This window comes from Manis javanica, chromosome 1 (genome assembly GCF_040802235.1).
Source record: "Manis javanica isolate MJ-LG chromosome 1, MJ_LKY, whole genome shotgun sequence".
NCBI lineage: Eukaryota > Metazoa > Chordata > Mammalia > Pholidota > Manidae > Manis > Manis javanica.
This window is the reverse complement of record NC_133156.1, coordinates 6,661,871-6,688,377: the sequence shown is the minus strand read 5'-3', so window position 1 is coordinate 6,688,377 and position 26,507 is coordinate 6,661,871. Positions and strand designations below refer to the sequence as shown.

The window sequence follows — 26,507 nt, the reverse complement described above, 5'->3', positions numbered from 1 at the left end:
AACAGACCACATTCTAGGCCACAATAAGAGCCTCAGTAAATTCCAAAAGACTGAATCCTACCAAACAACTTTTCAGACCACAAAGGTATAAAACTAGAAATAAATTGTACAAAGAAAGCAAAAAGGCTCACAAACACATGGAGGCTTAACAACATGCTCCTAAATAATCAATGGATCAATGACCAAATTAAAATGGAGATCCAGCAATATATGGAAGCAAATGACAACAACACAAAGCCCCAAATGCTGTGGGACGCAGCGAAAGCAGTCTTAAGAGGAAAGTATATAGCAATCCAGGCATATTTAAAGAAGGAAGAACAATCCCAAATGAATAGTCTAATGTCACAATTATCAAAATTGGAAAAGGAAGAACAAATGAGGCCTAAGGTCAGCAGACAGAGGGACATAATAAAGATCAGAAAAGAAATAAATAAAATTGAGAAGAATAAAACAATAGAAAAAAATCAATGAAACCACGAGCTGGTTCTTCTAGAATATAAACGAAATAGATAAGCCTCTAGCCAGACTTATTAAGAGAAAAAGAGAATCAACACACATCAACAGAATCAGAAACGAGAAAGGAAAAATCACGACGGGCCCAACAGAAATACAAAGAATTATTAGAGAATACTATGAAAACCTATATGCTAACAAGCTGCAAAACCTAGGAGAAATGCACAACTTCCTAGAAAAATACAACCTTCCAAGACTGACCAAGGAAGAAACACAAAATCTAAACAGACCAATTACCAGCAATGAAATTGAATTGGTAATCAAAAAACTACCCAAGAACAAAACCCACGGGCCAGATGGATTTACCTCGGAATTTTATCAGACATACAGAGAAGACATAACACCCATTCTCCTTAAAGTTTTCCAAAAAAGAGAAGAGGAGAAAATATTCCTAAACTCATTCTATCAAGCCAACATCACCCTAGTACCAAAACCAAGCAAAGACCCCACCAAAAAAGAAAACTATAGACCAATATCCCTGATGAACGTAGATGCAAAAATACTCAACAAAATATTAGCAAACTGAATTCAAAAATACAGCAAGAGGATCATACCCCATGACGAAGTGGGATTCATCCCAGGGATGCAAGAATGGTACAACATTCAAAAATCCATCAACATGATCCACCACATCAACAAAAAGAAGGACAAAAACCACGTGATCATCACCATAGATGCTGAAAAAGCATTAGACAAAATTCAACATCCATTCATGATTAAAACTCTCAACAAAATGGGCACAGAGGGCAAGTACCTCAACATAATAAAGGCCATATATGATAAACCCACAGCTAACATCATACTGAACAGCAAGAGGCTGAAACCTTTTCCTCTGAAATCGGGAACAAGACACGGATGCCCACTCTCCCCACTGTTATTCAACTTGGTACTGGAGGTCCTAGCCATGGCAGTCAGACAAAACAAAGAAATACAAGGCATCCAGACTGGCAAAGAATAAATCAAACTGTCACTATTTGCAGATGACATGATATTGTACATAAAAAACCCTAAAGTCTCCATCCAAAACTACTAGAACTAATATCTGTATTCAGCAAAGTTGCAGGATACAAAATTAACACAAAGAAATCTGTAGCTTTTGTATACACTAACAATGAACTAATAGAAAGAGAAATCAGGAAAACAATTCCATTCACAATAGCATCAAAAAGAATAAAATACCTAGGAATAATCCTAACCAAGGAAGTGGAAGACCTATACCCTGAAAAACTACAAGACACTCTTAAAGAGAAATTAAAGAGGTCACTAACAAATGGAAACTCATCCCATGCTCTTGGCTAGGAAGAATTAATATCGTCAAAATGGCCATCCTGCCCAAAGCAATATACAGATTCGATGCAATCCCTATCAAATTACCAACAGCATTCTTCAATGAACTGGAACAAATAGTTCAAAAATTCATATGGAACCACCAAAGACCCCGAACAGCCAAAGCAATCTTGAGAAGGAAGAATAAAGTGGGGGGGGATCTCGCTCCCCAACTTCAAGCTCTACTACAAAGCCACAGTAATCAAGACAATTTGGTACTGGCACAAGAACAGAGCCACAGACCAGTGGAACAGAACAGAGACTCCAGACATTAACCCAAATGGGAAATGACAGCCTCTTCAACAGTTGGTGTTGGCAAAACTGGACAGCTACATGTAAGAGAATGAAACTGGATCACTGTCTAACCCCATACACAAAAGTAAATTTGATATGGATCAAAGACCTGAATGTAAGTCATGAAACCATAAAACTCTTAGTAAAAAACACAGGCAAAAATCTCTTGGACATAAACATGAGCGACTTCTTCATGAACATATCTCCCCGGGCAAGGGAAACAAAAGCAAAAATGAACAAGTGGGACTATATCAAACTGAAAACCTTCTGTACAGCAAAGGACACCATCAATAGAACAAAAAGCTACCCTACAGTATGGGAGAATATATTCATAAATGACAGATCCAATAAAGGCTTGACATCCAAAATATATATAGAGCTTACACACCTCAACAAACAAGAAGCAAATAATCCAATTAAAAACTGGGCAGAGGAGCTGAACAGACAGTTCTCCAAAGAAGAAATTCAGATGGCCAACAGACACATGAAAAGATGCTACACATCGCTAGTCATCAGAGAAATGCAAAATGAAACCACAATGAGATATCACCTCACACCATTAAGGATGGCTACCATCCAAAAGACAAACAAGAACAAGTTTTGGCAAGGTTGGGGAGGAAGGGGAACACTCCTACACTGCTGCTGGGAATATAAATTAGTTCAACCATTGTGGAAAAGCAGTATGGGGATTCCTCAAAAAGCTCAAAATAGACTTACCATTTGACCCAGGAATTCCACTTCTAGGAATTTACCCTAAGAATGCAGCAGCCCAGTTTGAAAAAGACAGATGCACCCCTATGTTTATCGCAGCACTATATACAATAGCCAAGAAATGGAAGCAACCTAAGTGTCCATCAGTAGATGAATGAATAAAGAAGATGTGGTACATATACACAAGGAATATTATTCAGCCATAAGAAGAAAACAAATCCTACCATTTGCAACAACATGGATGGAGCTAGAAGGTATTACACTCAGTGAAATAAGCCAGGCGGAGAAAGACAAGTACCAAATGATTTTACTCATATGTGGAGTATAAGAACAAAGAAATAACTGAAGGAACAAAACAGCAGCAGATCACAGAACCCGAGAATAGACTAACAGTTACCAAAGGGAAAGGGACTGGAGAGGATGGTTGGGAAGGGTGGGATGGGAGGGCGGGGTAAAAGAAAGGGGTCATTATGATTAGCATGCATAATATGGGGGAAGACATGGGGACGGCTGTGCAGCACAGAGAAGACAAGTAGTGATTCTACAGCAACTTACTACCTAATGGAAGGGGGGAGTCTAGTAAACATAATGTTCCTCATGTAATTGTAGATTAATAATAATAATACCAAAAAAACCCACTACAATTAAGCATTTCAATAGTGTTAATGATAGATGTAAAAGTATGTTGTCTCTTAAAATAAACAGGGTACACATCATTAAAAAATATCAATTACCATAATCAATAATTAGGAATATGAAGCACTGAAGAGCCTCTTCCATGGAAATTATTCTACTTTCCTATATTCCTGCAATTTCAAGTTCCTAAGTAAAGACTAATTTGTCTGGTGGCAGCTGTATTACAGGTTTTAGTGAACACAATCAGGTATTTTTACATTTAATTATTTTTACAATAATATTTACAGTTAAAGTAAAAATTCCTTTAAAGCAGAGGAAACATTTACTAATACTCTCAAATGTTTGGAAGTCAGCAATGTATTTGCACATAATTTATGGAAATTGGAAAATGGTTTCATCTGAATGAAAACAAACATACTACATAATTTGTGAGCTGCAGCTAAACTAAAATTAGAAGGTAGTTTATAGTTTTAAAGACAAACAATTTGAAAAAATAAAGGATGAAAAACCATGAACTATGTATCCACCTCAAGATGTTAGTTAGAAAAAGATCAGCAAATTAAGGAAAGAATATGAAGGAAAAGCAGAAATTAAGGAACTAAAACAAATTTATAATCCAACATTTAAAGGGGTAACATCACAGTTTTGGTTTATTCTATGAACGCAAAGTCAATTCAACACTAGGAAATCAATCTACTGTGCCACATGAATGGAATAAAGGGAAAAAATGATGCAATTACCTCATAGATGCAGGAAAAAAATTTAATAAAATTCAACGACCATTTATAGAAGTATTTAGCAACTAGAAATAAAAGGGAATTTGTGTCCAACAAAGAGAAAATATACACAAATTAACTATTTCTATATATGAACAAGACAATGAAATTTTTAAAGACAACTTACTACTGCATCAAAAATATTAAATATACTTAGTAAATTTAATAAAAGATGTTCAAGTCCTTAACACAGAAAGCTATAAAACATTACTAGAAAAAATTAAACTGATCCTAAATTTATCTGCAGATTTGATGCAAATTCCAATAAAACCCCCAAGTTTTTATATGTGCAAATTTGGCAGGCTGACTCTAAAATTTACAAGACACTGTAAGAATAACAGCATATTTGTACAATGAAACCTGACTCCAACATTACACTATACAGAAAATCAACTCCAAGGGAAGTATAAATATAAAATATGCAAGGCAACACAATAGGGCTTCTAGAAAAAAACAAAGAAAAAAATTGAATTTCTAGGGTAGGTAAAGATTTCTCAAACCACACATTAAAAAGCACTCAACATGAAGACAAAGATTAAGCTTTCCTACATTAACCATATGATCTATTCATCAGACACATCAGGAAAAGAGATTTGTAACACATCACCAATAAAGGGTTTGAATCGAGAATACACAAAGGACTCCCACAGATCAATAAAGAAAGACTATCTATTAGAAAAAGAGATTTAAATAGGTACTTCATAACACAAGATAACTAAATCATCAATAAGTAAGTATATGAAAAGATGCTCGATGATTTCAACACTGATTAGTAATGCAGGATCCAGAGAAGTACAAACTAAAAGGAGATACCATTATATACCCACTGGTATACCAGCTAAAATAAAAAGACTGACAATATCAAGTGTTGACAAGATGTGAAACAAAAGGAATTCTGAAACCATTAGTAGTAGTGAAAATAGGTACAACCAGTTTCAAAAAGTTTCCACTTAAAGCCAAAGATGTATGTGCCCTTTATGTCTGAACAATTCCTCTCTCAAATGTCTGCAACCAAGAGAAATGCATTGTGTACAAGGCACCAGGAGACATAGTCAATAAAGTTCACAGAAGCATTATTCACAACAGCCCAAAACTGGAAATGACCCAAATGCCCATCAACAGAAGGAGAAAAGGTAGACTGTAATATATTTATGCAACTAAATACTATGTAGCAATGAGGATTAGAGAAACTAAAGCCCCATACAACATGGGTTAAATCTCACAAAGATACTGTTGAGCAGAAAAACCCAGACACATAACAAGTATGGTGAGATTCTACTTAAATGAAGGGGAAAAATCAGGTAAAGCTGAAGTGTTAAACAATGCATGCTTAGATGGAAAAAACTACCATGTAATAATTCAGGATAATGTCTCTGGGAAATTGAAGGGGCTTTGGTAAGAGGGGATTCAAAAGAGATTTCTGGGGCTGGCAACCTAGTATTTTGTAACTTGGGTGGGGGTTACACAGTTATTAGCTTTGCGATAATTCACTAAATTGTATAATAAAAACATTTATTTATACACTAAATAATCAAATGAAATGCCCACAAAATTTTTCTTTTAAGAGCTAGTTTTCTTATTGTGTAAAACGACTGCAATTCAAAACTGAAGCTAAAAACCCAATTTTTCAGTCAGATTCATTTAATTTTTCTGAAAACACAACATTACATTGAGCAATAACCAAACAAAAAAAAGAACATGGCTAACACATAAATGTGTTAATACTATTCCCTTAAGCCAACATTCACCACAGTGATTTAGTGTGTAACAATACCATAGGCCAGTGGCTATGAACCACAGAAATATCAACAGACCAAGTATTTAAAACTCTTCCACTATAAGAAGGTCTAACAAATGGCTATCAGGACCTTTACGTTTGTCAACTGGCTGGCAGGCTCAGCAGCATTTACAAAGTAACCGCCATAGTGTCCTGCTGCTGCACTAATCATCTATCTAATAACTCACTCATTCACAAAGGCACCTAAAACCCCAAGGCCCTCAAACTAGCATATTTACTCAACCTTGTTTATACCACTAAAGCCTAAGCCTCCTTTACTGTCTTACACACTTAAGTTTCTTAGCTTCATCCACTTTTGACTAGAATATGAGGCTTTATGTATGGTGTCTACAGTTCTTTGGGACTGCAAAATTAAAGTGAATCATCTTAATTCTGAAGATATTACCCTCCGAGTCAAGTATTTTCTAAGTTACTTACATGTGCCAAGCACTGTTAAATGATACAAAACAGATTAAGACTGGCTCCACCTCTCACTTCCAGATACTTAAAATATATTTGGGAAAATTATACTTAACATGTTCATATCTTTACTGCACTGCAACTAACTATTAATGGCACTGGATTTCCATTGACACTCAACAGAACTTTTCAGGGTCAGCAACTGTGTATGCTACAATTCATTTCTGTATTCTCAGGACCTACCACAGCACCTAGCACACAGTAGTTTATTCAGAAAAAATTTACTGAATGGACAAAAAAATTAACACAAGGTAGCATATGACAAATAGGAAATAACAGACAATACATAAAACGAATGAATACAATATAGAAACCCGACCACGGCGGGGGTGTCTTTGGTCATCTCACATCCATCTACTGAAACAATTATTTTTCTTCTGCCCATCTTTCCACACTCTCCCCTTCACCACAGCCTCCATCCCACAATTCATTCACTCACTCAATAATCTAAACAACACTAAGCATTTACTGAATGCTAGGCACTGGATTAAGTACCAGTGATAGGAAGATTAGCAAAAATCATATTCTCTGCATTAAAGGAGCCTACAATGTATCAGGAGACACATCCACAGGAAGAACGGTAATGCTTTAAATGCTGAAAGACAGATCTATACAAAGGGTCTTAAGGGCATAGGAGAGGCAGCACCTCACTCTGCAGGGATCTAGGTCAAAAAAGGCTGTCAAACGGACTCGAGTCCTTCAAAGAGCGAGCAGGATTTCACCAAGCGAGGGGACAGTGAGTGCCACGGCCTGGTGCAATGAGGAAATTCAAGTGTTACTGAGCGGCTACAATCGTGTAACTCACAGGGAGAGAAAAATAACGGTCAGGTTTTAAAAACTTTATATGCCTCCTCTTGGGTGAGATTCTAAGGGCGAATGGGAATTCCGAAGGTTTTACGGCATAAAATCAATCACGGCTCCGGCAAACACCGAAAGGACGCCGGACCACGGAGAGGCGCGTGTTGACGTCGCCGCTTTCCCGCGCAGGACGGGGGCCTTCAGCAGGCTCCTACACGCTGACGACCCCGTGAACGCTGCGCAGCGGTGTGCCCTCCTTCCATTAGCACCCAGCGCACTCCCGCGGGCTCCCCCGACAACACACCCCTCAGCGCTCCCCGGAGCACACGCTCCCCTCGGCCTGCGGCGCCGTGCCTACCCCCTCACTCTTCATGTCCAAGATCTTCTCCACCTCGAACACGTTCTCGCCGTCCTCCTCGCTGTCCGCGGCGCCCTCTGTGCCTTTCGAGGCCGCATCTTTCTCTACGCACAGGGCTCCAACTGCTCCCCCTTTGACTTCAGGCGACTCGCCGTAGCTACCTGTACTCGAAATAGGAACTGCAGCCACACTCGCTGCCTCTGCAGCGGCCGCCGCCATAGCAGCAGCTCGGCACACTGCCGAGGAAAATCGGTTGCAACACACGATGCGGTTCCTCCGTGCGCTCTTCTTCGGCCCTAAGCCGCTCGAGTAGCGTGACTCAGCAGGGAAAACCGCCAATGGTGGGTTCGGGACTTCTGAGCGACGTGCACAAAGGCCAATCACGTAGAGGCAGGAGCGCGTAACCTCACAGGGCCTACGTGAAGCGGATGGGCGGGCCGAGGGGCACGGGGCGGAAGGGCTGGCGTCGCGGCTCAGAGAGGACAAGGCGGAGGGGACGGGCCTGTCGGGGCGGGGAAGTGGCTGGGCCGCCGGGGAGGTGCTAACGGGCGGTGGGCGGGGCGCGGGCCGCCGGGCAGCCGATCCCCGCGAGCCGGGGCTCCGAAGGGAGGCGGGGAGTGGCGCGGCGGCTGGTGTTGGCGCCTCCGGGTCGAAAGGAGCGGCTGGGAGAGGAGATGCGCGAGTCCCCCTAGGCGGAGAGGCAGACGCGCGAGCAGCGGTGCGGCGAGGGCCTCCCGTCTCCAACGCGGGCTTCTTCGCGGACGAGCGGCCCCGTAGTTCATGTGTATGATTTTGAATCGCATCACGCGCGTGAACGACCCACTGAAACATAATTCAAAGTGCTATTATGTTTTAGTATTGTTTAAAGTTATGGACATGTTTAACTATAAGGCTAGCATTTGTTTTCCACGTTCTAGGTTTCTGGCTTCTTAACATGTTAGAGGGCGTGATGAAAGTATTTTGTCTGTTTTATGATTGATTCATGAAGTCACCCAGAGTTTTTTTTCCCACGTTGACTTGCAAATAAGCAAATAAAAAATATATATGGTAGTAAGCTTTTTTCTTTCTTTGAATGGTGGATTTATAAGATTAACTCTTTATTTATTTATTGCTATCTATCCGGAGTTTTATCTCCATTACAAATGTAGAAATTGACATGTAGTAAAGATATGTGACAGGCTGAAGTTATCACCGGGTCCTGGAAGATCCAGGACTTGCACCACTGTTTTTCTGACTATAAAATCTGTCGTTATTAAATTCTGTTCTCTCTAATATAGTTACTGTTTTGCCAGATTCCATGATGGGGAATAGAAATAAAAGATTTGGCCTATGAATCCAGTGATATTGCTATTGGTTTTAATATGAGCTCTGCTGACAAAAATAATGCAGTTTAAGATTAACTCTTTTAAATGAGTTTAACTCTCTGAGCTTAAAAATAATATCTTTGATCCAGCAGATCCCTTTGGAGAGGACATCCAAACCTCTGGGTTGGTGCATTGATTGGGTATTTATTTAGCTTGCTAAATGCATCCTATGTAATTTTAACCTTAAAAGTAAAACTGTCAGTTATTTTACAAGCAAAAGGGGTTTATTTGGGAACAGCAGAAAATTACAATTCAGGTCGAGCAACCTGTGGCAAAACCATTGACAAGCCTGGAGAACTAAGGACAAGAAGCTCTTTTATAGAATAAAGGGAGAGTTGGGGTCTGCTCTAATAAAAAAGTCCATTGGAGGAAACTGGGGTCGTGACTGCTCATTGGCTGAGTTGTGACAGCGTCTCATTGCCTGGGCTGTTGCCAGGCTGTTGGGGAAGGCAGAAATTCTTAGCTCCTCACTTAATGGTGAAGTAGCCAAAGTAGTATGAATTGTAAGGCTCCTGTCCCTTCTTGTGGGGTCTGCAATTGGCCAGGAGCACCTGGCATGAGAGACCCACCAGCAGACCTAATGCCATGTCAGTGAGGCTTCCCTTTATCAGCATTCAATATCCGCCCCCTTTTCAGATCTTTCTCTGAAAGGAAGGTAGGGCAGGGACATGGGACAAGCATCATGATTAACTTTTCCTGCCTATGATGAAAAATGCCAAGATATAAGTAGTGTAGTAAGAACAGGAGGGACTCCATCTTAAGGCTAATATTCCATTTTAAAGAGCACGGAGTTGAGAAGTGAGATTCTTAACACACTCTCTGGTAATCAGACAATAACCCAACAGCCTATTTTAAGGCAGGGCAGGCAGTCATAACTGATATATCCCCACTGCTTGACGGTAAACACTATCTTGGAGAAGAACAGGATAAATAAATCCCTTATGTTGGGCTTATTTAGCAGAATTAGCTGGAGGCCTGATAATAAAGGAAAGGAAACATGGTGTCTCTCACCAGAGATAAGCACCTTGAGACCACAAGTCAAGCCTATAACCAACAGCCCCACCCCTCTGCCCTTTCCTCCATTCTGAAAAGACGGAATCCCCAAACTTCCAGTGCGCCCCCTCTCTGAGGTCGCCCGCACTTTTTCTCAACCTTTCAGGGCATGCCTCCTTTCTGAGGACGCCTGCAGTTTCCTTTAAGTGCGTACTTTCAGATAAAGCTTTCTCACTGCTCCAATTATTGTGGTTTGTCTCTATTTCATTTTAGTTCCAAGTTTTCACTCTGTCTCTGCTTTACCCCTAGTAAGTAGGAAGGGGCTGCTACGAGCTCACATTTGGGCCTGCATGTTTCTGTCACCTCGATGACTCAGACGGAACTGCTGCTGTGAGATCTGCTCTTAGTAGCCTGCCTGAAAATCTTTTCTTTGGAAAGTTCTCAGAACATAATCTCAGTCCATCCTGTGCTCCATGGGTCCCCCCAAATTCTGGAGTGGTAGGGACTACTACTCATACCATACTGATCCAAGTGGACACAGAATGCCAGGTGACCCTGGCTTCAGGAGTTGGCAAGGGAATCTGCCCTAGGCTGAGAACTTTCCCTCGGCACTTTCCTGTTCTCTGCTGCCCACACAGCAGCTGCCATTCCCTGCTGTTCTTGCTTTAATGAATTCCTTACCTACACTCGTCTGACCTGTTTGAGAATTCTTTCTCACTGGAAGTCAAGAACGCTCTCCCATCCAGGTTGCGGTTTCTCCTCGTGCCTCCTTCTCTTAGTGAGCAGGGAGAGACTTCCTCAGATGCAGCTGCCCAGCAACAAAAGCATCATTGATCAAGTCAGCTTTTCTACACCTAGTGGTATTGTCCCTCAATGCTAGAAAGGACCTTTCCTGGTTGTCATGTCCTATATCAGAGGAAAAGTACATAGCACTAGGAAGTCACTTAAGGCCACATTTGACTAATGAGAGCTATAGGGAACACTCAAATGTTTCACACCTAAAGTCCATATTTATGGAGATCATAAATATTGGAGATCACCTTATTACTGGGTACCTCACCTTTACAGAAGTTTGAGAGGCCACAGAATATAAAACTTAAAATAATATAAAACAGAAGATGTAACATAACTGCAAGTAGCATGAGGGTCTTAAGTCAGTAGCCAACTGAAATATTTATTGGCACTTATCCCAACTGAGGGCACAAAAGTTCTCCCTATGAAGGCAAACCCAGAGTCATATGTGCTTTCTGAAAGTCTCTGCTTAAAGTAGCTGTAAGTCCAGGGAGAGGAAATGCTGGGGCAAAATACCTCTAAAAACCAAAATCAGTCAAAGGGAGAAAAAAGTTTAAAACCCATTTATTGCTTACAAACTGCAGTAAGGGCCGTCTCTCTCTTCTCTAGAAGAAACAAGCAAGCAAGCAAGCCCCTCCCTTTAAACTCTCAGGTTCAGACATGCCCTTGCTTGCCCAGGTAATTACCCAGTGACTTGGAAATGAACTTCTCTCCGCCCTTGCGAATATGCAAATGCACTAACACCAGGCAAAATACTCTAGAAATGTTACAATTTTACCCATAGGCCACCTCTCCAGAAATCTCGCCTTACAAACTACTCGTTCCTTCTTCCGCAATGGTCCCTGGGCGAGAAAACTGGAGCACTGTGACCAGACTAATGACATAACAATAGGAACAGCAATAAAATTATGACAATCACCAAGCCACAGCATTCAGCTAGTTCAAAGTCTTATACAGATTAAGTCCATAGCCTGTCCATTCCACAGGCAGTCAGTAGCTGAGGGTCCAGAGCAATCATCATGCGGCAGCTGCAGTCAGGGAGCGCATTCAGGCCCCAAGGACTGTAGGAGAAAATAACCTTAAGGGTGATAAGATACATGTTTTAATGATGCCAGCATAGACAAATCTTGTCCATCAGGTAGGATACATGCAAGAGAGTGGTCTTGTGATAAAACAGTGGCAGAAATGGGACCTCGTCCTGGTCTAGTATACCAGACTTATATGCACCTCCTGTGGGAGTTACACATGGGTCGATATAAAGGGCTATGGGAGGTACATGCAATGGCCATAAAGATAGAACAAAACTTCCCCACAAGATGCTCTTACCTCCTGGATGTTTTGGGTATACTACCATGACCTTTGGAGGCCATTCAGCTGTTACCCCAGGAATACACATGAGGCCAGCTTCCACACCTTTCCCTCAAGTTGCCAGAAGGGCCAGCCATCGCTGGTCCATGTGTTGAAATGTCAAGGGCCATATCCATTCAATAGTGTCTCCAGGGCTTAATGCAGTTGAGGACTGGCAGCAGGAGGTTGCTCTGCTGGCCATATCCTGGCCTCAATAGCTCTTCTTTGGTTTGGATGTACAATTGTATAGGAGAGGCAGCAAGGTGTGGGAGCACATCCACAGGGCTCAAAGCTCCTTTACGTGGCTTCTCATTCAAATGCCAGAGCACCGTCCATACATGAACTGACCAACCCCGTAGACTATTGGTGTCCAACTTCAGGCCAGATTTTAAAAAACCATTGTACCTCTCTATCATGCCTGCCCCAGTAGGGTTATATGGTATATGAAATTTCCACTTTATTCCTAATTGCTGCACCCATCCTTGTAATGCACGTCCAATAAAGTGGGTGCCTTGATCGCTCTCAGTCACCTGCGGTGGGCCATAGGCCATAAAGAGATGCTCCAGGCCCCTCTTGGTAGTTTGCTGAGCTGCACAATGTGCAGGAAAAGCAACCAATAGTCCAGTAGCCATCTTCACACAAGTCATGGCATACCGATATCCTTCTGATATGGGCAGAGGCCCAATATAGTCTACTTGCCACCTGACAAGGGGTATTGGCTCCCTTACTATTATTGTCTGATGTTGCTGTGGGACTCAGTATAAGTCCCTCTTAAAGCACACAAGGCACTCCTTCCAAGCTCTGCTGACTTCTTCAAAGGTCAATGGAAAGCTCCACTGATGGGCTTTGGCCCACATTGGTTTTTGCCCTGCATGCAACAAATGCTGGTGTGGCCATTGGGCCCTATCAGAGGCAGGCTTTCCTTCTAGCCAGTGCAGCTGGGCCGATGTGTCTGCTTCATCATTCCCCGGGGAGGCCAAAGGCAAATGGCCAGCCACATGACATACAGTAACAGTCTTACACTTGCCACAACTCTTGTCCCCAAAGGGGCCAGTGACCAACCATCCAGTTGGCGTGATACCATGTCGGTAGCCACAGAATCAAAGCCCGACAGACAGCCCAGCTGTCAGTGCAGACAACTATAGGGGAAGGCTCCTGGGTGATCACAACCCATACTGCCTGCAACTCAGGCCATTGGCTGCTCTTCCCCTCTCCATCCTCCATCCATATTGTCTCAGTCTTAGGATGGAAAGCCACAGCCCTCCACTTTAGGGGCTGCCCACGACTGGAGCCGTCTGTGTACCAAGCATCTTCAGGTATAGCATTTTCCCTCCTGATAAGGAGTCTTGGCTACCAAGGGCTGAAAAGCAAGTTCTTCCTGCTTTCCACTGGTATAGGTCACTGGCCCCAATAAGCATTGGAGTTCTCTACTTTGGGCTAGTAGAGAGGGCACTACACTGCTGTAAATATGTGCCCCATTTGGCCAGTGTAGGCATCTGTGCCACGCCACTCCATGGCCTTTGGGTCTAGTCTCTCACTCACCCCGTGATGGGATAGATGGCTATTATCTTAGTTGGAGCTGGTCCAACAATGGGCTCCATAGCCAGCAAGGTGTAGTACACAGCAACCAATTACTTCTCTATCAAGGTGTACCGGACCTCTGCTCCTTCCCATAGCTGTGACCAGAATCCAATAGGTTGGCATGTCCATTCAAGCCACTGCAAAAGACCCCATGCATAACCATCTTTGGTTACATGAACATCTAGCACACAGGGCCTTGACTGAGTTCATAACATGCAAGGCCTGTACAGCCTTGACTGCCCGCTTGGCAGCAGTAAAAGCAGCTGCAGATGGCTCATCCCAGTCCCACCTGATGCCTTTCGTACCAACCAGTGTAAGGGCTTTAGAATTTGTCCCAAGTGTGGGATAAACACTCTCCACTACCCCAAAAGACCCAAAAACTCTTGTAATACTGCCACTGTAGTAGGGGTGGGAAACGCCTGGACCTTGTCTGTAACTGCTTCAGGAACAACTTTAGTTTTACCCGACCAGACAACCCCCAAGAAATTCACAGACAAACCAGGTCCCTGAACCTTGGTGTTATTCACAGTCCATCCTTTTTCCTGTAGATGTTGCAACAGTCTAGGAACTGCCCCTTCTAAATCTTAAAGAGAATCAGATGTGAGCATAATGTCATCAATGTAGTGATACACCACACTGTTTGCGGTTTCCTCCATGTGGCCAAGTCCTGGGCTACAAGTCCATGACAAATGGTGGGGCTGTGGAGGTATCCCTGTGGAAGGACAGTGAATGTCCACTGCCAGCCTTCCCACATGAAGGCAAACTGTTCCGGTCTTTCCTGTGCTATGTCAATAGAGAAGAAGGCATTAGCAAGGTCTACTACATATATGTTCCCAGTTCATGGCTGAGGGTGTCCAGAATGTCTGCGATAGAGGGGACAGCAGCATGGAAAGGGGGTGTGACTTTATTCAATTCCCTGTAATCTACAGTCATATGCCAGGAGCTGTCTGGCTTTCTCACTGGCCACATGGGGGAATTAAAAGGACTGTGAGTGGGCTTTATACTGCCCACACTCTCCAACTCCTGTAGAGTTTCTCCAATTTTCTTGTGCCCCCCCCAGGCAATTTATACTACTTAATATTTGTCACCCACTGAGGTACAGGCAGAGCTACAGGTGGGTGCTTAGCATGTCCCCTCAGAACTTCCTTTACCACACGTACCCTCAGTCTGAACTCACCTGCAGTGGTCTGTAACCACAGGCCCTGTAGGATATCCACCCCCAAAATATATTCAGGGATGGGAGAAATGTACATGGTATACTCCTTTGGGGGTAAATGCCTTATCCCCAATGGGATTTGGGCCTTCTTCACTCTCATTGCCTTACCCCCATGGCCATCTATCACACCAGGGGTCCCAGGAAAATGCTCAGGGTTGCCACAAATCAAAAAACACTCAGCTCCTGTGTCCATCAGCGCCAGGACACGTTGTACATTCACAGGGGACTAGTGAATTGCTAATTCTACATGTCCCCCAAGGTGGCAACTTTGACCCGCCCCCCCCCTCAGTCAAGCCGCGATGCCCAGTCATCCTCCTGTGGGGGTGAGGGCTCAGGCAAATCCTGAGTACTGTCTCCCATGAATTTTTGCAGGGACACAGGTCGGGCATGAGGCCTTGACTCTGGTTTCTGTGTCCTGGACCTCAGCGGCTGGAACTGCTGCTCTGGCTTTAATTGGTGTCACAGTTCTAACAATATTCTATTGGGCTGCCCATTGAGTTTTTCTTTCACTAACCCGGCTTTTATCAAATCAACCCACATCTGGGTCCTCGAGACCTTCACAGGGCCTTTTGCACTTCTTGTAGTCATGGCCTGTACTTTCCTCTGTGCCCTTATTGTTTCAATCTCCCCCAGATCTGCTAAAGCACCAGTATCGTCCCTTACGGGTTGCCCTAGGTGGGGGGCAAGAGTATTCACTAGGGACCCAAAGAGAGATGTGGGAGTGTATGCAGCACCAGGTTTCTAATTCCTATAGTGAACACCTCCTCATCAGGGCTCTGGGGGTCCATATCATAGATGATGTTTTTTACCCGATTCCCGCAGTACCTGTTGGAGCTCTGCATACATTTCCCAACTAACTGGGAAAATATGGTAAATCACCCTGATTTGGCCAAACTATCCTGATGGCAGCTGTCAGCCATTCCAGGAGTGTCTGATTCCCTGAGGTGAGACAGGAATCTGCAACCACTGCTGGAGGAAGGGTGAGTCGTCAGGGAAGCCATTCTACTCATCTCAGTACACAACACAACAATGTTTTCCACCCCCAGATCCCAGAGATGTAAAAGCCATGTAGGCAGAGATTCCAAAGGCCTCTGCCTATACCAGATGCTCATGTCTACCAGCTCATCCTGGGCATAGGGGCGGAGCATGGAGTGCTCCACAACCTGGGGAGGATGGTGTTCCTCCCCAAGGAGCCTGCGGTTGTTTCGTTCTTATTTTCTTAATTACAGCTGGGCGGGCCTTTAAAACAGGAGAAAATGGTACCTCCAGCAGTGGCCTGGGTAGCAGATCTGCCAATGGCCCCGCCTCCTCCTCTTCTCCCTTTGGCTCCTCCACCAACAGCTCCTCCTCCACCATTTCTGGGGCTGAAGGCACCACTCTTTCTTCCTCCTCCCCCATGGCCTCCTGCAACGTGACTTTTCCGGCCATCTTCCCCTCACCATTGCTAAGGAATCTTCTAGGAGTGTGACCTGCCTTTTCAGTAACTATCTCTCTTCTTTAACAGCATCCCATAGGTCATCACCAAGCTCCTCCAAGCAATGTTGAAGTGTGTCTCTCTCCCACCTAAGTCCCTCTCTCTCCTCGCTAACCCTCCCAATAATCTTATCTTTCTTCTGTATAACATTTCCCACTATCTCGATGAAAAGAGACCCTACAATGCCAGCCGCTACACAGCCCCCTAAGGTCTCCAAGCAGTCTTCCAACTCACGGAGGGCTAATTCTGCAGCTTCCAGTGTTTCCACCCTTCTCCAGTTCTGGGGAAGGCTCCACCCCTCTAGGAGGTACTTTACCCTAGACCAGTTCCCCACTAGGGGTTCCCAAGTTGGGAGCCCCACAGCTGGGGAGATAATAAGAGGTGAAGTGGCACTGTCTGCTGTTGCATCCACTAGGGCCTCCCCACCATCCACAAGAGCAGCCCTCCCAAAGGTCGGACCTACTATGACAGATTTCAGGTTCAGAAGTACTCTGCTGACTGCCACCAGATGTAAGTCCGGGGAGAGGGAATCCCAGGGCAAAATATTTCTAAAAACCGAAATCAGTCAAAGGGAGAAATAATGTTTAAAACCCATTTATTGCTTACAAACTGCAGTCCAGGGCCATCTTTCTCCTCTGCTCTGGAGGAAGCAAGCAAGCAAGCAAGCAAGCAAGCTCCTCCCTTTCAACTCTCAGGTTCAGACACACCCTTGGTTGCCCAGGTAATTACCCACTGACATGGAGATAAACCTCTCCACCCCTTAGGATATGCAAATGCACTAAAGCCAGGTGAGATATTCTGGAAATGTTACAATTTTACCCACAGAAGCACAACATAGAATTTATTACACAAACACATTAAATGGGCTACCTTGAATATGCTGAAAGAGCTAAAGGAAAACATGGACTAAAGAACTGAAAGAAACTAGGAAAAATGTCTCAACAAATAAAGAATATCAAAAAAGAGTCAGAAATGATTAAAAAGAAGAACCAAAGAGAAATTTTGGAATAACTGAAATGAAAAATTCACCAGAGGTGCTCAAGAGCAGATTTGAAGCAGAGAAAATATATGAGAAATATACATAAAAATTAATGGGATAGGAATCAAAATGGTATATTAAAAAAATCAATTAAACACAAAAGATGGTAATGTAGAAATTGAGGTAGAAGTATATGAGACATTTAGAAAAAAATTGCAAAATGGCCAAAGTCCACCGTTACAAGTAATTACTTACACTCTCTCCAGATAAAAGGCAGAGACTGAAAAAATGCATTAAAAATATATAATCTGTCTGTATGTTGTCTATAAGAAATTTACTTTAGATCCAAAGACACAAATAGGTTGAGAGTGAAAGGACAGATACAAAAGTCCATGAAAACAGTAACCAAAAAACAGCAGGGAAGGCTATACTAGTATCAAATAAAATGAAATTTAAGTAAAAAATTGTTATGAGACAAAAAGGAACATATTATTAATGAGTCAATACATGAAGAAGATAGAACAATTACAAATACATACACATCTAACAGAGCCCCAAATTATATGAGCAAAACAAGACAGGAGTGAAGGGAGAAATAGACAGTTGTACAATAATTGGAGACTTCAATACCCAACTTTCAATATCTGGTAGAACTAAAAAGAAGATTAATAAGGAAACATACTATGAACTAATGAGGCTTAAAAGACATACACAGACCACCACTTCACACAATAGAACATACTCCAGGGTAGACCATGTGTTAGGTCACAAAGCAATTTCCAGTAAATTTAAAATAACTGAAATCATGCAAAATATATTCTCTGACCTGAATGGAATGAAGCTAGAAATGAGTAACAGGAGAAAAACTGAAAAATAGCAAATATGTGGAAAGTAAACAAAACACACTTAATCAAAGTGGGATCAAAGAAGAAATGACAAGAGTAATTAGAAAATACTTAAAGATGAATGAAAACAAAATAAGAACACACAAAAATTATGGGATGCAGTAAGTGTCCAGAGGGAGGTTATAGCTCTACATGCCTATATTACAAAAGAAGTAAAATTCCAAATCAACAACCTAACTTTACACCTTAAAGACCTAGGAAAAGAACAGCAAACTAAACCCAATGTCAGCAGGAAGTAATAATTAGAGCACAGATAACATGAAATAAAGAACATAAAAATAGAATCGATGAAATCGAAGTTGGTTTTTTAAAAGATAACAAAAATGACAAAATTTTAGCTAGACTAACAAGGAAAAACAAGACTCAAATTATTAAAATCAGAAATGAACGTGGGGACATATTACTGAACCTACAGAAATGAAAAGCATTATAAGAGAATCTACGAACAATTGTAGTCAACAAATTAGATAACCTAGGTGGAGAAATTCCTAGAAACACACAAACTACCAATACTTACTCAGGAAGAAACAGAAAATATGAAGAGATATATAGCAAGATACCGACTGAATTAGTAATGAAAACCACCCAACAAAATTCGAGGATCAGATTGCTTCACCGATGAATTCTACCAAATATTCAAAGAATCTGCATGACACATAAGAACCACTCAGTATTTTAGGAAATGAGCAGTGGAACACAGGAGTTTTTTGGACAGCTCTGCTCCTTGTACTTAATGTATATTTTTTAGGATACACAATTCACTGGTAATTTTCATACTTGTGGCAAGTAAATGTGCTGCTTTAAAAATGTGGATAAAAACTTAAAGAATGCTTCAAAAACCATCACACAATTACATAAAAATCTCCATTACTGTTATTTTCAAGAGAAAAGTAAAAATATACTTGTGACAACTATGATGGTATTGCTCTGTTGTGATCATAGCAAAGATTCAGGCTAGAATTCACCTTTATAGTCTATTCAACATTATTGCTCAAACATTCTAGGCTGCAGTAGTTGTGATGGGATTATCAAATCCCTCTGTTGTTTAGACTCACAGGTTTCCATGATCTTTACACAAGTCTACAAGTTTAATACACCAGCAATAGTTTTATCTATATTAAAATAAGATTAAAAAGAGATGTCTTCCAGCATGCAACATTGTTGTTAGAATCTTCTTCACTGAGGTATAATTCTCAAAATCTGAGGTTTTGGGTGTAGGTGAGGAACTCCCTTTCTTCCCCACCGATAAAGTGGGCGGTGGGTTTTCTTCCCTTTGCCTAAAGGCTGGTTACTTTCATCTCTGTGTATCTCCCTACCCTGGTAGATAGAGTCTTTCTAGTCTGGGCAAATGAGCATAGGGGATCATTCCTCTGCCAGGCCTTCAATTCTGTCCTCTCTTAAAAGAGTAGTCACTGCTACCACTAGTCCAGCAATGAAAAGTTTTCAATTCTCTAAACATCTTTCATACCCAGATCAATTATGTTAAAATAATATTATCACCAAAGAATTTGAAAATAACATTGTACTATTTCTGTATTTGCTAAACCATTTGACATGACCAGTACAACTTGGCTGTGGCAGACAAAATGAGTTCATTAACAGATGAAGTCATGTTAAAATGAAAAAATGTTTATGGTATGGATTGTGGTGTGGTTTTGTTAGGCAGGAAAATAGGTATGAGCGGGGTGGAAAGAGAATTAGGCCAGGAAAGCCCACAAAAAAGACATTAAAAAAATTAACCAGTTAAAAGGGAGTCAGAAAAGACCCAGAGTTAATCAGTTAATCAGTTAAAGCTGGGGGAAAAAAAAGGCAGGAGTAACTTGGCCTGGAATGTTTGAGTATTCCTCAGATAAAGGAGGGTACCTCAGTATAGCCCATGTCTTCATTGTGTCAATTAGATCACGCCATTATAAGATTTACTTCAGCCTTCTAAAAGGCCCAATTAATTTTTTTAACTTTCCCCAGATGCTGCTTTTCCTCCTCCAGCCCTAATCAAGTAATTTACAACCTGGGCAATTAATATGGCAAGCAAGCCCTGCCATAAACGACAGTAAAAGCAAGAAGGATTCCTAAGTTTTTTAACGTACTCCTTAGCAAACAGACAATAACTCAGCCCACCTCAGGGGCAGGGCAGGCAGTCTTGTTTTAAAGCTCCCAGACCAAGATGCTGGTATCTCAGGGAGAAATCATAGTAGTAAATTTATGTTAATTTAAAACATTTTGAGACCACTTAACAAGTCTGCACCCCCAGCCCTTGGACACATTCCTGAAAAATCCTTAACAGGGACACCCCCAACCTTTCAGCTCGCTCCTCTCTCTGAGGTCGCCGGCACTTTATAAGCATGCAGACTTTCTCTCTTTCAATAAAACTTAAACCTTTCAAAGCACCTCTCCTCCCTGAGGTCGCCTGCTGCACTTCTCTCTTTAAGTAACTTTTTAAATAAAACTTTTACTCTGCTTCACCACTGTGTTTCTGCCCTTCAATTCTTTGTTGCGGTGGGGACAAGAACCGAGGAAAATACACAGCGTTCCCAACAGTTTCATGCGTGAACACTTACCTCTAAACTCATCAAGTTATATATATTACACATGTGTAGTCTTTTGTATGTCAATCATACCTTAATAAAATGATTTAAAAAATGACAACAACTCCTGCTTGTTGAAGATTTACTACATGGTAGGTGTTACACTAAGTTTTTACATATATTCTTCCTTTTAATTTTCTTGACAAGTCTATGAGGTAGATATTACTGTTATTCCCATTTTGCAGATGAGAAGATTGAATTTCTGAGATGTTGAGTGCTAAAGCTATGAGGCCCTCTGTAAATCTTCAGATAGAATTGGATCCCAGGCCGGCCTGACTCCAAAGCACGGGCTCTAAGCCATTACATTATAGCGCCCTCCTGTATCCTGCGATGACTTAAAGGACTGTATCAGAATGGGAATTATTTGTGGTTAAAACCTCTGTATAGGAGCTGTTAGTTTAATTTTTCTCTTGTATACTTGAAGATGCAACAATGATAGATGATGAAGCTGAATCTTTCATTGCCCGGCAGAACAGAAGTTGGAAGGTCCTCCTCACAACCCTTGTGTGCCTTTCGAAGTCTTGGGCTTTGGTTTCTTCATTCGTAAGGAACATTTTAAAAAAGACAAAAGAAGCAAATTCCAAACCTTGATTCAGGGAAGGACTAATTTTTGAAGTAGACAGCAAAGCAACTTTGGAGGGCCAAATTTCTGTGACGGTGTTTTTTAATTCTCTTTGACTAGTGGTAATTTGTTTCAGCTTATTAAACCGGCTCTTAAAAATGGCGCTCAGGGGGGCGGAGCCAAGATGGCGGCGTGAGTAGAGCAGTGGAAATCTCCTCCCAAAAACACATAGAGCTATGAAAATATAACAAAGAAAAATCTTCCTAAAATAGAGACCACAGGACACAGGACAACATCCAGACCACATCCACACCTGCAAGAACCCAGCGCCTTGTGAAGGGGGTAAGATACAAGCCCCAGCCCGGCGGGACCCGAGCGCCCCTCCCCCCGGCTCCTGGCGGGTGGAGAGAAACCGGAGCGGTTTTTTTTTTGGCGAGCGCTTTTTGGAAGCCTTAGAGGGACGGGCCCCCGTTGCTGGGGAGGCAGGGTGGCGGGACCGGTGAGGAGGTGCCTGGGAACGGCTCCGGAGGACAAAGAATATCCCGCGTTTCTCCCTGCGAGACCTGGGGGCGGGTGCCTGAGACCGGTGCCTGAGGACGGAGGAGGTCGCGCGTTTTTCCCCTTTTTTTTTTTTTCTCTTTTGGGCGAGCGCTTTTTGGAAGCCTTGAAGGGACGGGGACCCCAGTGCTAGGGAGGCACGGTGGCGGGACTGGTGAGCGGGTGGCTGGGACCGGCGCCTGAGGACAAAGAATATCCCCCATTTTTCCCTGCGGGACCGGTGGGCGGGTGCCTGAGACCGGCACTTGAGGACAGAGGAAATCGCGCGTTTTTCCCCTTTTTTTTTCTCTTTTCTGCGAGTGCTTTTTGGAAGCCTAAAAGGGACAGGGACCCCGGTGCTAGGGAGGCAGGGCGGCGGGATTGGTGAGCGGGTGCCTGGGACCGGCACCTGAGGACAAAGAATATCCCGCATTTTTCCCTGTGGGACCAGTGGGTGGGTGCCTGAGACCAGCACCTGAGGAGGGAAGAAATCGCGCGTTTTTCCCCTTTTTTTTCTCTCTTTTTGCCGAGTGCTTTTTGGAAGCCTTGAAGGGACAGGGACCCCGGTGCTAGGGAGGCAGGGCGGCGGGACTGGTGAGCGGGTGCGTGGGACCAGTGCCTGAGGACAAAGAATATTGAGCGTTCCTTCCCTGCGGGACCGGTGGGTGGGTGCTTTTTGGAAGCCTTGAAAGGACAGGGACCCTGGTGCTAGGGAGACAGGGCAGCAGGACCAGTGAGCGGGTGCCTGGGACCGGCACCTGAGGACAAAAAAAAAAAAAAAAAAAAAAAAAAATCGCTTGTTTTTTCCTTTTTTTCCCTTTTTTTTTTTTCTCTTTCTTTCTGTTCCCTCTCTCATTGTTGCTGTTGTTGTTTTGGTTTGGAGAGTGCTTTTTGGAAATCTTAAAGGGGCAGGACAGGTCACTTAGACCAGAAGCAGGGAATCTGGGGATCTCTGGGCACTCTAACCCCCTGGGCAGCAGGGAGCACAGAGGCCCCTTACGGAGATAAATAGTCTCCTGGCTGCTCCCCCTCCAACGGGGCTCCACCATTTTGGAGGAACAGCCCCAGCCAGGCCAAGCCCACAGCAACAGCGGAGATAAACCCCAAAGCAACTGGGCAGGAAGCAGAAGCCCTGTCTGCGCACAGCTGCCCAGCACAAGTCACTAGAGGTCGCTATTCTCCCAGGAAAAGGCTACAAACCAACAAGAAGGGAAGCTCTTCCAGCGGTCACTTGTACCAGCTCTGCAAACTATCTCTATCACCATGAAAAGGCAAAACTACAGGCAGACAAAGATCACAGAGACAACACCTGAGAAGGAGACAGACCTAACTAGTCCTCCTGAAAAAGAATTCAAAATAAAAATCATGAACATGCTGACAGAGATGCAGAAAAAAATGCAAGAGCAATGGGATGAGATGCAGAGAAAAATGCAAGAGCAGTGGGATGAGATGCAGAGAAAAATGCAAGAGCAGTGGGATGAAGTCCGGAAGGAGATCACAGATGTCAGGAAAGAGATCACAGAAGTGAAACAATCCCTGGAAGGATTTATAAGCAGAATGGATAAGATGCAAGAGGCCATTGAAGGAATAGAAGCCAGAGAACAGGAACGTATAGAAGCTGACAGAGAGAGAGATAAAAGGATCTCCAGGAATGAAACAACACTAAGAGAAATATGTGACCAATACAAAAGGAAAAACATTCGTATTATAGGGATACCAGAAGAGGAAGAAAGAGGAAAAGGGATAGAAAGTGTCTTTGAAGAAATAATTGCTGAAAACTTCCCCAAACTGGGGGAGGAAATAATCGAACAGACCATGGAATTATACAGAACCCCCAACAGAAAGGATCCAAGGAGGACAACACCAAGACACATAATAATTAAAATGGCAAGGATCAAGGACAAGGAAAGAGTTTTAAAGGCAGCTAGAGAGAAAAAGGTCACCTATAAAGGAAAACCAATCAGGCTAACATCAGACTTCTCAACAGAAACCCTACAGGCCAGAAGAGAATGGCATGATATACTTAATGCAATGAAACAGAAGGGCCTTGAACCAAGGATACTGTATCCAGCACGACTATCATTTAAATATGATGGTGGGATCAAACAATTCCCAGACAAGCAAAAGCTGAGGGAATTTGCTTCCCACAAACCACCTCTACAGGGCATCCTACAGGGACTGCTCTAGATGGGAGCACCCCTAAAAAGAGCACAGAACAAAACACACAACATATGAAGAAGGGAGGAGGAGGAATAAGAAGGGAGAGAAGAAAAGACTCTCCAGACAGTGTATATAACAGCTCAATAAGCGAGCTAAGTTAGGCAGTAAGATACTAAAGAAGCTAACCTTGAACCTTTGGTAACCACGAATCTAAAGCCTGCAATGGCAATAAGTACATATCTTTCAATAGTCACCCTAAATGTAAATGGACTTAATGCACCAATCAAAAGACATAGAGTAATAGAATGGATAAAAAAGCAAGACCCATCTATATGCTGCTTACAAGAAACTCACCTTAAACCCAAAGATAAGCATAGACTAAAAGTCAAGGGATGGAAAAACATATTTCAGGCAAACAACAGTGAGAAGAAAGCAGGGGTTGCAGTACTAATATCAGACAAAATAGACTTCAAAACAAAGAAAGTAACAAGAGATAAAGAAGGCCACTACATAATGATAAAGGGCTTAGTCCAACAAGAGGATATAACCATTCTAAATATATATGCACCCAATACAGGAGCACCAGCATATGTGAAGCAAATACTAACAGAACTAAAGAGGGAAATAGACTGCAATGCATTCATTGTAGGAGACTTCAACACACCACTCACCCCAAAGGATAGATCCACCGGGCAGAAAATAAGTAAAGACACACAGGCACTGAACAACACACTAGAACAGATGGACCTAATAGACATCTATAGAACTTTACATCCAAAAGCAACAGGATATACATTCTTCTCAAGTGCACATGGAACATTCTCCAGAATAGACCACATACTAGCTCACAAAAAGAGCCTCAGTAAATTCCACAATATTGAAATTCTACCAACCAATTTTTCAGACCACAAAGGTATGAAAGTAGAAATAAATTCTACAAAGAAAACAAAAAGGCTCACAAACACATGGAGGCTTAACAACATGCTACTAAATAATCAATGGATCAATGAACAAATCAAAATAGAGATCAAGGAATATATAGAAACAAATGACAACAACAACACTAAGCCCCAACTTCTGTGGGATGCAGCGAAAGCAGTCTTAAGAGGAAAGTATATAGCAATCCAGGCACACTTGAAGAAGGAAGAACAATCCCAAATGAATAGTCTAACATCACAATTATTAAAACTGGAAAAAGAAGAACAAATGAGGCCTAAAGTCAGCAGAAGGAGGGACATAATAAAGATCAGAGAAGAAATAAACAAAATTGAGAAGAATAAAACAATAGCAAAAATCAACGAAACCAAGAGCTGGTTCTTTGAGAAAATAAACAAAATAGATAAGCCTCTAGCCCAACTTATTAAGAGAAAAAGAGAGTCAACACAAATCAACATAATCAGAAATGAGAATGGAAAAATCACGACAGACTCCACAGAAATACAAAGAATTATTAAAGACTACTATGAAAACCTATATGCCAACAAGCTGGAAAACCTAGAAGAAATGGACAACTTCCTAGAAAAATACAACCTCCCAAGACTGACCAAGGAAGAAACACAAAAGTTAAACAAACCAATTACAAGCAAAGAAATTGAAACAGTAATCAAAAAACTACCCAAGAACAAAACCCCGGGGCCGGACGGATTTACCTCGGAATTTTATCAGACACACAGAGAAGACATAATACCCATTCTCCTTAAAGTGTTCCACAAAATAGAAGAAGAGGGAATACTCCCAAACTCATTCTATGAAGCCAACATCACCCTAATACCAAAACCAGGAAAAGACCCCACCAAAAAAGAAAATTACAGACCAATATCCCTGATGAATGTAGATGCAAAAATACTCAATAAAATATTAGCAAACAGAATTCAACAGTATATCAAAAGGATCATACACCATGACCAAGTGGGGTTCATCCCAGGGATGCAAGGATGGTACAACATTCGAAAATCCATCAACATCATCCACCACATCAACAAAAAGAAAGACAAAAACCACATGATCATCTCCATAGATGCTGAAAAAGCATTTGACAAAATTCAACATCCATTCATGATAAAAACTCTCAGCAAAATGGGAATAGAGGGCAAGTACCTCAACATAATAAAGGCCATCTATGATAAACCCACAGCCAGCATTATACTGAACAGCGAGAAGCTGAAAGCATTTCCACTGAGATCGGGAACCAGACAGGGATGCCCACTCTCCCCACTGTTATTTAACATAGTACTGGAGGTCCTAGCCACGGCAATCAGACAAAACAAAGAAATACAAGGAATCCAGATTGGTAAAGAAGAAGTTAAACTGTCACTATTTGCAGATGATATGATACTGTACATA

The 26,507-nt window shown here is 42.4% G+C and overlaps 1 protein-coding gene across 5 annotated transcripts in view; it reads right to left on the bottom strand.

Annotated features, from left to right (window-relative positions):
• The window catches only part of MPHOSPH8 (M-phase phosphoprotein 8), a 46,895-nt gene extending 38,211 nt beyond the window's left edge, over positions 1 to 8,684 (bottom strand). For 2 of the 5 annotated variants that reach the window (XR_005061065.2, XM_073223087.1), the window contains exon 1: positions 7,670 to 8,684. Coding sequence is in view for 3 of the 5 variants with exons in the window: in XM_073223087.1 (XP_073079188.1) it covers positions 7,670 to 8,500 (831 nt within the window). In the remaining 2 variants the exon portion in view is untranslated. The remainder of the gene's footprint in view (positions 1 to 7,669) is intronic. The other 3 variants (XR_005061064.2, XM_037017167.2, XM_017656936.3) reach the window with 3 other exon arrangements.
• Between the last annotated feature and the right edge of the window lie 17,823 nt (positions 8,685 to 26,507).